Source organism: Prosopis cineraria, unplaced genomic scaffold (genome assembly GCF_029017545.1).
Source record: "Prosopis cineraria cultivar Desert tree isolate PC_DT_omini unplaced genomic scaffold, ASM2901754v1 PC8, whole genome shotgun sequence".
Classification (NCBI taxonomy): domain Eukaryota; kingdom Viridiplantae; phylum Streptophyta; class Magnoliopsida; order Fabales; family Fabaceae; genus Prosopis; species Prosopis cineraria.
In genome coordinates this window covers 6,009,090-6,021,566 of record NW_026555339.1, presented here as the reverse complement: position 1 = coordinate 6,021,566, position 12,477 = coordinate 6,009,090, and the positions used below count along the sequence as shown (strand labels likewise).

At 31.5% G+C, this 12,477-nt stretch overlaps 1 protein-coding gene and 1 long non-coding RNA gene across 2 annotated transcripts; one reads left to right on the top strand and one right to left on the bottom strand.

Annotated features, from left to right (window-relative positions):
* Positions 1 to 6,001: 6,001 nt before the first annotated feature.
* On the bottom strand, positions 6,002 to 11,017 carry LOC129318560 (uncharacterized). Its single transcript, XR_008595259.1, has 2 exons — positions 10,848 to 11,017; positions 6,002 to 8,898 (listed from the first exon to the last, which is right to left on the bottom strand). It is a non-coding gene; the product is annotated as an uncharacterized LOC129318560 (long non-coding RNA).
* On the top strand, positions 7,327 to 9,417 carry LOC129318559 (BTB/POZ domain-containing protein At1g55760-like). Its single transcript, XM_054963403.1, has 4 exons — positions 7,327 to 7,461; positions 7,590 to 7,735; positions 8,189 to 8,307; positions 8,539 to 9,417. Exons 1-4 carry the CDS (start codon positions 7,343 to 7,345, stop codon positions 9,139 to 9,141), a joined length of 987 nt encoding a protein of 328 aa, XP_054819378.1. The 5' UTR covers positions 7,327 to 7,342; the 3' UTR covers positions 9,142 to 9,417.
* Positions 11,018 to 12,477: the final 1,460 nt, after the last annotated feature.

Sequence of the window (12,477 nt, the reverse complement as noted above, 5' to 3'; positions counted from 1 at the left end):
TTCCCATTTTTATATGTTACTGCAGATTGGTGAGAGTTTTTGCAGTGGACTTTATTGATAATTTGGTTTGTTTAAAATATCTAGCAAGAAATGTGTTAAAGCTGCAATTTACATAAATATAAACGGATCAAGGATGTGATGGAATAAAATTAAAGGATAAGTAACTAAAATATTGAATTTAAAACAGAACATACAAATCACACTAGCTTATAACCACGATATATATGAAATCTTGAAATTATAGTTCAATCTTATATTGGAACTTCTGAATTCAGTAAGTAACAGAGATGGAGATTAAATGATATTTATATATAAAAAAAATTAAAGTAAAACACTTGTACTTTGATATAATATTTTTAACATTTCAATTGTTCATTTGGTTATAATGTGTCGGAATATTAATCATAGTTAATTGTTAGCCTAAACCTATATAAAAGGAGAAGAGTTAGGTATTTAGGTAAGAGAGTTTAATCCTACCTAAGAGAGGAAGGTTAACATAATCATCACCTCATGTTAGTCCCCATGTTTAGGATTTGTCCATCACTCAAACTTGTTTTATTTGGTTTGTAATCTTTCAAAGTGAAGGAATGTTGTATTGATTGTAATCATCATTTGAATTCATTAATGGAAGGTTTTCATCAATTTTTTTCTCCACTTTGATTTTTCAACATAGTAGGTTAATATTGTTTCAACATTTCAATGAAATATAAATAACCAAACCGCAGAAAGAATTATTCTAATTGAATAATCAAATAACTAGAGTTCCCAGAATGGTTGGATGGCAAGTAATCAATGACTTTTTTTACGTATCATTTTTACTCCAAATAAAAGTAAAACTAATCTGAAAAGAAAACTATGTCATAACAAATATTGCATTTAGGAGTAAATTTTGAACATTATGTGTTAATCTGAAAATTGAATTGCTCAAGAAATTTTTTTTAATCTCCTTATGCATAGATAATTAAAGAAGGAAAATAAAAACAAAATTAGAGGTTTGAATTAAAAGTAAAATTTAGATGATATTCCGATTTATAAGAATATAGATTCAAATCCTGTTATTCAAGTGAGAAATTTATCATTTTAAATTTTTATTATATTGCAAAAAGAAATATACAAATCATTCATTAGCAAGATCTTTATATCGGCAGCGGATTTAATCTCAAGCAGTTGTCCACGAGATTATTTTATTAATCAATTCTTTTTTCGTAAAAGGAAATTCCTGGTGGAGTTGGCCGACTTCCAGTCGTTTTATCATTCAAATAGATATACCTATACATTATTCATTTTAAAAAAATTCTCATGTTAAAATTCAAATCATCCTGATAAGATAGGAGTAGTATCTTTTCTAATTATAAGAATAAAAAAGTATCTATATTAATTAGACTAATTTTTGTGAGCAAAAAATTAAAACAAACATTTAACTAAATAAATATAAACATTTCTTTTAAAAAGATTAATTATCCATGTGTTACCTCCAAATATTAACTTTAATGTTGTGATTGGTTCGCAGAGAAAAAAAAACAAAGAAGAGAAAATGAAGAGAAGAGAAAAGTGGAGGGTGTAATTTTCTCTCATTATGCTTAGCTAAACAAAAGAAAACAAGAGGGAAAGAAAAATTATTAATTTTATATAAACAATAATAACCTTATTATTTATAAAAATATTTATATAATAAAATTTAATATTTTAACATATTGTATATATTATAATTTTTATCATATATTATTGACTAAACAAAAACATAACTAAAAATTATGTTATCCAACGTGGACAAAAAAATATTTTATCCAATTTTTAATTTTATTTATTAAATTATTTAATATATAATAATCTTAAAATTTAAAAGTACACCCAAATATAAGGTATTTAATTGAAAATTTACATAAAAATTTAGAATTAGCATTTATTTGATTAGTTTAAAAATTAAATATATTAATTGTTTAATAAAAGTTCATGATCAAAATGTAACTATATTACAAAGATCATAATAAAAATAGACGGAAGCAAGAGGTTGCATAAAAAAAAATTAGTGGATAAATTTAAGAATAAAATTTTTCTTCCAAAATCTCCTCATGTTTGGAGAGAAAACTTGGAAGTAAAAATATGTGAGCCCCACATATATTTTTTTTTTTCTTTTCTCTCTTGCCAAGCATAGGATAACATTGCTTCATTTGGGTTTAACCTTTTCAACAAAATAGCTTAATTATTTGATTAGAATTGGTACAGGCTTATACGCTCTTCATTTCTTTGTGTCAGTTTTTATGTGGAATTTGTATTCTCCAACACCAAATTAATAAGTAGAAAATATTATTTTTTGTCTTTAAACTTTTTTAATTATCAATTCAATCTGTAAATGTTAAATTATAACAATTCAATCATCATATATTTTTACCAAAAAATTACATCTAGATCCCACATAGAAAAATTTATTATTAAGATGTCTCATAAAATTTGTAAAATATTTTCAAGTCTTAAGTTATATGTATTTACAGCTTGATTAAAGGTAATGACAACTTGACAACGGCTATTGACAACTTACAAGAAAAATTATAATTGATAATAATAAGTTATAAATTACTATTACTTAATTGTCAATGCTCAATCAAGTTGTAAATGCACAGGAATTGACTTAAAAGTGTTTTATGAATTTTATGGCACTTCTTAATAATAAATTTTCTTATGTAAGAATTAGATGTAGTTTTTTCTATTTTTAATTTGATACAATTTAATTCTTATAATTCATTGACTTAATAAATTTCAAGAATTAAGTGTTACTGACTTAAAATTTAAAATTTAAATTGATAATTAAGACAAAATTTAGGAAAAAAATTGTATTATCTCATCAATAAAATATGATACTAGTTTAACCACACTTTTAATTTAAGAGAGATTGATTATTTAAAAAATGACCGTTATTTTGTTAATAGATTAAATCAAAGTATTTTGAAACATGGTAACCGAGTTCCCCTGTTCCCTCGAAGCTCTGAACTAGAAGTCGCAACTACCAGTCCAAGTTTGAAGTACAAGTGGACAGAGAAACATCGTTGGGTACCAAGTACTTGCCATTATTTCCACCCAACTTGTCCTTCTATTAAGATTTAAATATGATCAATTTTCATGCTAAGAATATAGTATATAATATATATTAATAATTGATAGCGAAATGGACACTTGGAATCCATGTGCGTTGATGGGGAATCAAAGAGGTCACCTTCCTTTTTCTTTTTTCAAAGAAGGGTAAAAAAAAAATACAGTGTATCTATTCCAACCTTTCCAGCTACCATTGTTGACACACTTTCAGCTAAAATGAGGGAAAACAATTTTTTTTATTTTTATTTTTTAACTATAGCCTATGCGATTTAACTTTGAGTTTGATTATTCTTATAATAAAAACTAAGCTCCCAACAAATGTTAGTTTACTTGATAAAGACTTGACTTGTTACCTATAAGATCATTATTTTAAATCCCGCTAGTGATATAAAGATTTTTGTTAATAAATAAATAAATAAATATATATATATATATGTGTGTGCGCGCTTCTATAAATACTCTTTAAATATGAAAGTATGCTTTAATTTTGATGAGTTTTGAGGTTCAACTCATCTAAATATTCATTTATAAAAAAACTGAGCTTACTCATAATAAAATTAAGAATTATACTATTCGTAATTAAAAATCATAAATTTTTTTTATAGATTTTAGAATGAGTTTGGGACAAGGAACATTAGAAGGTTTGTTTGAGAACTAATTTCCCAGAGGCTCTTAATTTGATCAAGGTCGGGAACAATGATGCTCATAATAAAAGCTTAAGCATGGATTCTAATAAAACAATGGAATTTGGCTATGTTTAAAGAGAGGAAAACATGGATGCTAATCAAAACATGCATTTGTGCTGCCTTCACTTCTTACCCGTAGAGTATCTTTGTTGTTTACTTTCTACTCAGTAGAGTAGCAGGGTTTCCCCCCCCCCCCCCTTTTCTTTGTTTATAAATAAAAAAGAGTCATTCTCTTCCAAATATGAAATACAATATTACAAAATCTAATAATCAAAATATTCAACTTTATTGTATGAACCGTCTTAATTAAATATGAATATTTAAAAAAAATTATAAGAGATATTAAAATTTAGATTGTCCAAATGAAATTACAAAAAGGTCATCGGCACAAAAATTATTAATTGCAAACGATGAACTGTAAAACTAATAACCATTAATTGAGGCAATCTAATTGGATAGTGGTTGGCCCTTATAATACTCCTTCCATTCTAATTTATAATATGCTTTTGAAAAAAAAATTAGATTCTAAAATTTAAGACATTTTAATAAAAAAAATTTCATTAATTTTGTGTTTTTTATATTACTCTTTCTATATATTCTCTTTTTTTAATATTCTTTTATAAATAAATTATAAAATGAAGGATATTTTTTAAAATTAATATTTTTTTTAAAAAAAGTAAGACTGTTAAGTGTATTTACTTTATTAAAACATGTGTGAATTTATTTAAAAATATTTTATAAATTAAGATAAAAATAGTAATAAACAATACTCTTGGAGTATAAAAAAGGTTTTTGTCTTCTACTTATGTTCAACTTGCACACCTTCCCTTACATCTTTCAATTTTTTCTGCCTAAAAGATGATGATATATTTGATTTTTTTTTTTTTTTAAGGAAAGGAACAATTGAATCCTGAAGATTCCATTACTTCCAATCAGCTTCATCAACACAGTTTAGGCATGACCCACTATCTGAACTTATTGGAACACTCTTAAGAAGAATCATTTGCTGTCTCTGTTTGCTTGAAGAAATCATGTTGAATAGCTCCCACTTGGATTTTATGGAAAGCAACTTCTTCAAAGCTGTGTTACCTAATAAATATTAATCTTCATTATTTATGTAAACTAGCTTCAACATAAAGCTGGATGAATGGTTGGGTAGGCTAGGACTCTTAATTAACAAAGCATATGATCGTTGGTTGTACATGATAGTTGAAAGTTAGCATTTTTAGGGCTCGTTTGATTTTATTTTTAGTTTTTATGTTTTAAAACAATTTATGGAGTGCTTTTTAAAACAATTTTTTGAAAAAATAAAAAAATATGTTTGAATTATTATTCTAAAAAATATATCTAAAGCGGTGAAATAAAATGTAAAAGAATTATTTATTTTGTTAACATAGTTGTTCTTCATGGAAACATATTTTTTATTTTTTGGAAAAAAATAAATTTTCTATTTTTCAAAGCCCATAAAAAACATATTTTTAAATAGTTTTTTTAAAAAAATTCTGAAAATAAGTAATTAAACAAATCCTTATTTTCCTCTCCTTTTTAACTCTTCCTCCATAAACGGACATGCCACCTATAAAGACTATTTTGTAAAGAGATTTAAAGTTTAGAGACTAACATTTAAACATATATTTAAAAAAAAATTGTGTAGGAATTAACTTAAAAATATTGTAAACTATAAGGATACAAGGATACATCGATAAATTTTGCCACGAAACACTAAAACTCAGTCTTCCACCTTACAGATATTTTGCCTCATAGTTGACTCTTGGATAGGCAAATAGGTTTCCAAGGCAAAATGGTAGGTAAGAAAGAAAGATCTTCTGTGCATGCATGTAATTGACAGAAGGATCTTATTTTAAAATTCTATAAGTAAAAGTTAGCATTGAAATGGTTAAATTCTAAGGAAGTTATAATTTTAAATAGTTTTGTAGCACACTTTTTGAATTTAGTGATAATATTCTCAAAACTTGATATTAAGTACTAGCTATAATCTTCAAACCTAATTATAATTTATAATATTTTTATTTAAAATTTTTAAATTTCAGTTTTCATCTAGCATTTTTATTAGTACAAAAAGAGAAGATGTAAAAAAAAACAGTTTTCATACGCGTTATTATATCAGTATGTTCGATATATTCAAGGGATAGTATCCAAATAATTTTTTTTTTAAAAAAAAAAACTAGAGTAGCTCCTACACTCTACGGACTCATCAGAAAATAGTGCGGCTAATTTCTCAAGTGATTAAAGATTAAACAGCTGAAGCTGGGTACGAAAGGTATTTCCTTGTGATTCTTTAATTACATTGATTTTTTGAGCTTTTGGAATTCCTCCCCCAACAAGAAGCTTCACTTATCTTCATCTTACCTCGAACCAACAAGAGAAAGAAGAGGGGAAAAAAACATTGTTGGCTCACTAATTCTGGAAAACTTCCTGAACTAATAATAACAATCACAACAATCAATACCTCACCTGTTTTATCTGCAGAATCATCGGTGAAACCATAAATACACTTGGCCTTTCTTCATCTTCTTCTCCGTAACTAAGATCAGAAAGAGACGACGAGGATCAGATTGAGGCCAACTAATTATGCAGAAAAGGTCAAGAAAGCAGATAATGTTCAAAACGTGAAGCGTTTTTATTGGTCCACTAGTAAACATCACCATGGAGGAATGGGCACGTACGGTATGAAACTGATTTTCCTGAGTATGGACTGTTCCTCTCTACCCATTTCAGAAGGCAATAAAATACAATACTGCTCACTCCCTGAACAACAGAATAATTCATTGCCTGAAAGTTGAGAGAGAGAGAGAGAGAGAGAGAGAGAGTCAAAGAGAGAAACCCAGAGAGGCAATGGTATTTTGAGAGGTAAAACAAAGTATATTTATTGTTTCCAAAGCCAAAAACAGTGAAGGGTCATTTGGAAATTTCCAAAGGATTGATAGATAGATACTTTGCTTCAAAGCACCAAAAATTAAAATATGCTTTTCCCTTGCAAGCAGGTCCGGCAAGGTCAATACTACAATCCACGTATGCCTCTCGTATTTCCATCAATGAATCAATGGTGCAAGCAATCAATAATCAGCCATATATATCTCTCACCCATCACAATCCCACACCAAAGAAAGTGTTGTGTAAGCCAACAATTCCACCAAATCCTTCTCTTTGGCTCAGTCTCTCTCTCTCTCTCTCTAACTCTCTTTCTTAGCTTTGCATCAAATATATTATTTTCTTCCTCTCTCTCTTCCTGGAAAGGCTCACTATCAATGGAGTAGAAGCAACTCCGAAATCCTTGCGTGCCCGGAACTATTGGGAGAAGTTAAGAAATAATCAAAACCCATATAGGAAATTTTGTGTCTTTCTGGGTTTTGGTGTCTTTAATTGCTACACTTGTACAGTGAGAGAAACAGAGTGAAGAAGAACAGAGTATAATCTTTTTTTATGAATGAGGAGTGAAGGGTTAAGAAGAATTAGTCAACCTGGGAAAGCCCGGAGAATTTCTGTTGGAGGGTATCTTCGATTGCATCCATGAAATTACTGTGGCTCTTGCCTTTTCTGGTAGGATGAGCGATTCTGCTTACAGAGTCGAAACCACGTCGCGCCTCGCCCAATGGAGAATCGAAAACCCTGCTTCCTGCACTTACCGCAAATCTGATCCTTTCAAGATCGGCAAGTGGAACTGGTAAGCCACTCAACCCTCAATTCATGTAAATTATAATTGAGTGTTTGTTAGCTCAGAAAATGAGAGAAAATGAAGGGAAAGTTTCCTACTTGAAATAGACTGAGTTTCTTTCTTTCTTTTAAGTGAAGGCATTTGGCCGTGGAGAAGAACCGGGTTTTATTTATAAAATTATACCCAGAAATTTCGAATATAACCAGAGACAATCCCCCGATTGCATCTTTTATCATTCGGGTCGTTAGTTCTGCCGGGGATCGCAAGGCCTTGACCCATCCAGGTAACCAGAGTTCTGCTTTTTTTTCCCCCTTTCTTTGATAAACTGGATAATTCTAGGAAGGTTGAGGGTTTTCCTTTTTTTTTAAATCATCATCTGTATAAGAGTTTTCTCTTGATGATTAAGAGTTCAGTGAAAATCTTAATAAAGAACTGAAACTCCAGAATGAGCCGAATCTATTTTCTTGTTAATTCATTATTATTTTGGAAAAAAAGGATATGAATTAATGGTATGAAATTTTCTCTGTTCAACACTGCCATATTTGATCCTCTCCTTGCCCGACTTATGTTTTGAAAGTTGAATTGGAGGATAGAAAAGGTGTTATGTATTATCCAATGTATACATATTCAAAATTTCTCAGTAATTTTCCATGGGGAGGAGGTGTAGTGTCCTAAAATTCTTAACAAGATGACATATTTGTCATTTTTTGACTGATTACTACTCTACATGATACAGTCGTGAAAGACAGACTGATCAAGAACAGCGAAGACTTTGTTTGGGCACTCGAGGTTCCAGTAACAGGGAAATTCATTGTTGACGTCGAGTTCCTTGATTTAAAGACTGCATCTCCAAACGTACACTTCCTTGACTTCTATTTTGCCTCACTTTGAGAAAATTATAATCTACTGTAATGATCTAGTCACAACCACTTTATATCAATCCCTTTCACTCAATCTTGATAAATAATAAGTGAGAATGAAGAAGAATCATGCTAATCATATGTTCAATCAAGATAAAGTTTCTGAACAAACTCATTGACCTTAAATAATTACGTACCTCGTTTACAACTTGCTGGTGTAATGCAGGGTGGAGAACCTTCCTCCATCTGGGCTGAAGGACTTACACCGAAGGCATCAAATGCAACGGCTCTTGAAGCTCTTGGTCGAATGCTAGCTGAAGGAATCCACACAGACATACTGATCAATGCATCTGATGGAAGCATTGGAGCTCATCGTGCAGTTCTTGCTGCCCGATCCCCTGTTTTTCGCAGCATGTTCTCGCATAACCTCAAGGAGAAGGAGCTATCAACTATAAACATTGAAGACATGTCCATTGATGCTTGCCAGGCATTCCTCAATTATCTTTATGGTAGCATAAAAACTGAAGAATTTCTCACACACAGGCTTGTCCTTCTTCATGCAGCTGACAAATATGACATATCTGACCTGAAAGAGGCATGCCATGAAAGCCTTTTAGAAGATATTGATACCAAAAATGTTCTTGAGAGGCTTCAAAATGCATCCTTGTACCAATTACCAAAACTGAAGAGTAGTTGTTTACGATATCTAGTAAAATTTGGGAAGATGTACGACATTCGTGATGATTTCAACTCCTTCCTACAGTGTGCAGATAGGGATCTGATTGCTGAAGTCTTCCATGAAATTCTCAATGCCTGGAGAGGGTTCTAAAGATATTCCTATTTGGAAGGAGAGGAAGATATATTAAAACAAAAACAAACTCATAAGATGGGATGCTTGGATTTTTAGTTGCTATTTTTTGGGAAGGACTTGTTTTCAGGAATGCTATTCTTTTCTAGCGATTGGCATTTGTTATGATTTCAATGTACATATTCATGTAATACTCTTGGAATATAGATCAAATTATTCTTGATCACAAGAAAAAATGTATACTGTGTGTGAAGGTAGAAAACAATGATTTCAAGAACCGAATTGGTTCTGATGATATGTCAATTTAGTACTATCTGATTAAATGGAAGATGATTGTATACTGGGAGATATAGAACCAGTATACCATTGTTGATAACAATATCACATGTCTAGTGGCAGATTAAGATCCTGTCTCTCCAATACGTGCAGTGAAAAAAAAGAATCAGACACATACAAATACTATGAATTAAGGAGAACGCAAAGGAAGGTGATGATTTTCAAGTCTATAATCCATAAATTTGAGGCAAAACCGAATTAAATCTAAATAAGTTGTGAAAAGTATTCAAATCTTCATCATTTGCACTACGTTTAGGCAAATTTGTCGCCAAAGAAATTTTCCTAAAGAATGGATTCATCAAGAACACGAAATATAAGGAATCCAAATCATGGAATATGGGTAAACATACCGATACAATCAAGGACAACAACATAATAGGTAAAACCATCAACTTTCTCATCTTATAACAATCTGTTAACATTCCCTTGGAGTTCGAAACTTTCAACTTGGTTGTGCCAAAACTCTCAGGGTTGATATGCAGAGAGAAACCTTGAGATTTCTCATATCCCAAACAAAGATTAAATTGTTATTTTGCACCCAAGTTTCATCATTCTGAAAAACCCTGAATTGTTCTTCGAATCATGGAAAGGACCAAGCTGGTGAGCAGAAAACATCACACATAAAACCAGTAGGGGTCATTACCGATAGATGTGGATCCTCTCACGTTACAATAGCAGTTACGTTGAAAACAGTGAGTCCTTAATTGTCATTTTCCCTATAAAATAACTTCATTGAGTTATATATTTGGCCCTTGTTTTAAGGAACATTTGATTCAACCAATCATACTCCTTAGGATTTAGGGAGCATATTGAAAACTAGGTGAAAAGTGTATTGGACGAAATTTATAATTTAAAATAGATGAATATACGGGAGTTTCCATTGAGCCGTCAGAGTACATAAAAAGACGCAAACGATGGACCAATAAAAAATAAATCTACAAATATTCTCAAACTTTCAATAAGAGGAAAGCGTTGGCTTCCACACGAAAGAGAGAGGGAAAAATCTGAGGGATATAGTCTATGATTCGGAGATAAAGCAGAAGCAAATGTCTCTATATAATGGGACACATAAGGCACATTGATTACTCTGAGTGTCTCCTAGTAACAACTAAACACCTATCAATGGAGATGATAAGAGCCAACTTCGTTCATACAAATGGCGGATTATTTGGCTATCAATGATAGTTCCTTCGCAGACATGGAAACTACAGATTAAAATTAAATGGTCCCCATACACAGAACCCTTCTACATCCACAAAAGTTTTGCATCAAAATCTAAATCATTAAACATAAAATTGGAGACTAGGACCACACCGCGAAGGTGGTCTATTTTGAGAGGGGGGGGGGGACGAAGGTAAAAAAACAGAACCTAGAAAGCTAAATGAACTCACCTTTAGCAAATCTGAATGAGGGGCAATCATCCAAGTGATCTCCAGAAGATGGCATGAAGTTGCAGAGGGATTTGTTGGAGTGAAAATAGAGGAAGCAATGGAGAGCAAGTGCATTGAGAAATACGAATGACGCTTTGGGAAGAAAAGGGAATATTACGAGCACCTTTTTGCTCCCGCTGTGTTGTTATGAGTATGACACTATGATCCAGCCAGCCTGTTATTTGTTGAAGAACATGTGCTTAACAGGCGTATTTTGAAGGCCTTTCCACTTTGAAAATCAAATTTATTCTTTCTTTTCAAGCCTTAACAATTATTAACCATTGATTATCAATAAAATAAAGCGTTTGTTAATATATAACAATCAAAATTAAACTTTGAATAAATTGCTCTTATGTCTCATACAAATAATTTAAATAGCAAAAAGTCCTATAAAATTATTCTAAAATCTTAGGTTATGTTTGGTACATAGTATTAGGAGGGTGGGATTGAGATTGGGATTGGTATTAGGTAATCCCACTTTTCATGTTTGGTATGGGGTAATGAAAAATTTAATCCCAATCCCAATCCCTTCAAAGTGGGATTACTCAATACTATCCACCCCTTAGTATTAGAAAATCAATTTTGGTATTGATTATTTTTTGGTCAAAATGCCCTCCACCCCATCCCTCTCTCGTCTCCCCCTCTACCCTCTAACCTCCACCCTACCTCACAGCAACAACGAGGGCGCCGATGGCTACCACACACAAGCACAATGCTGATGGCAGCCACACATAAGCACAACACCGACGGCAACACACACAGGCACAACACTAACAACAACCACACACAGACATAATGGCGATTGAACGATGTCTCTTAGTTCCCATCTCACTTTGTCGATCTACATCACCAATGAATAAGTGGCCTTCATCCATCGAAAACCAAAAACCCAATTGCGCCGCTGTCACTGGTAAGTAGATCTTTATTACTCCGTTGATCTACATGAAAACCAGAAAAGGAATAGCAAGAAGACAAAGAAGAAGAACAAAATTGAGCGTGGCAGAGAGAGCAAAGGGAATGGCCTTGTGCACTGCCGTGCTCTTTGGAGGAGATGCAGAGAAACTGTAGATGTGCCATCGTGCTCTCTAGGGGGCGTGCTCTCTATGGAAGAAGGGGAGTAATTGCAGACGCGCCGTTGTGCTCTTTGGGGAGGAGGGTAATGCATTAGCTAGGTTAAACTTTTTCTTTTTATTATTTTAAGGGTATTATAGTCTTTTTATGATTTATATTTAATTGTAAAATAAAATATAAGTAAGTATTCCTTATAAATATTACTCCATACCAAACATAATTTTAAAACCTTATTCCCAATCTTAGTCCCAATCCCAATCCCAATCCCAGTTTCAATTCCAATCCTTTTAAATTGAAGCTGTGTACCAAACAAGGCCTTATATCCTTTTGTAAAAAATATAGAGTGATGGGCTGATTTTATTCTTTGTTATTTTTTTTGTTAGGTTCTAGGTGGATTGTATTCTAGGCCTTTTATTGGTTTGTTTTGGTTTCTTTATTTGTTTAGTTTGTTTCTTGTTTTCTAGGCTGTATATAAAGGTTATATTTGAATAGCCCAACTTATGCATTTGTAGCATCACAC

Excerpts from the sequence above, each read along its gene's own strand:
- LOC129318559 (XM_054963403.1), top strand. The coding sequence starts at position 7,343 with ATGAGCGATTCTGCTTACAGAGTCGAAACCACGTCGCGCCTCGCCCAA. Across the intron at positions 7,462-7,589 it reads AAGATCGGCAAGTGGAACTG|GCATTTGGCCGTGGAGAAGA; the intron begins GTAAGCCACTCA and ends TTTTAAGTGAAG. Across the intron at positions 7,736-8,188 it reads CAAGGCCTTGACCCATCCAG|TCGTGAAAGACAGACTGATC; the intron begins GTAACCAGAGTT and ends TACATGATACAG.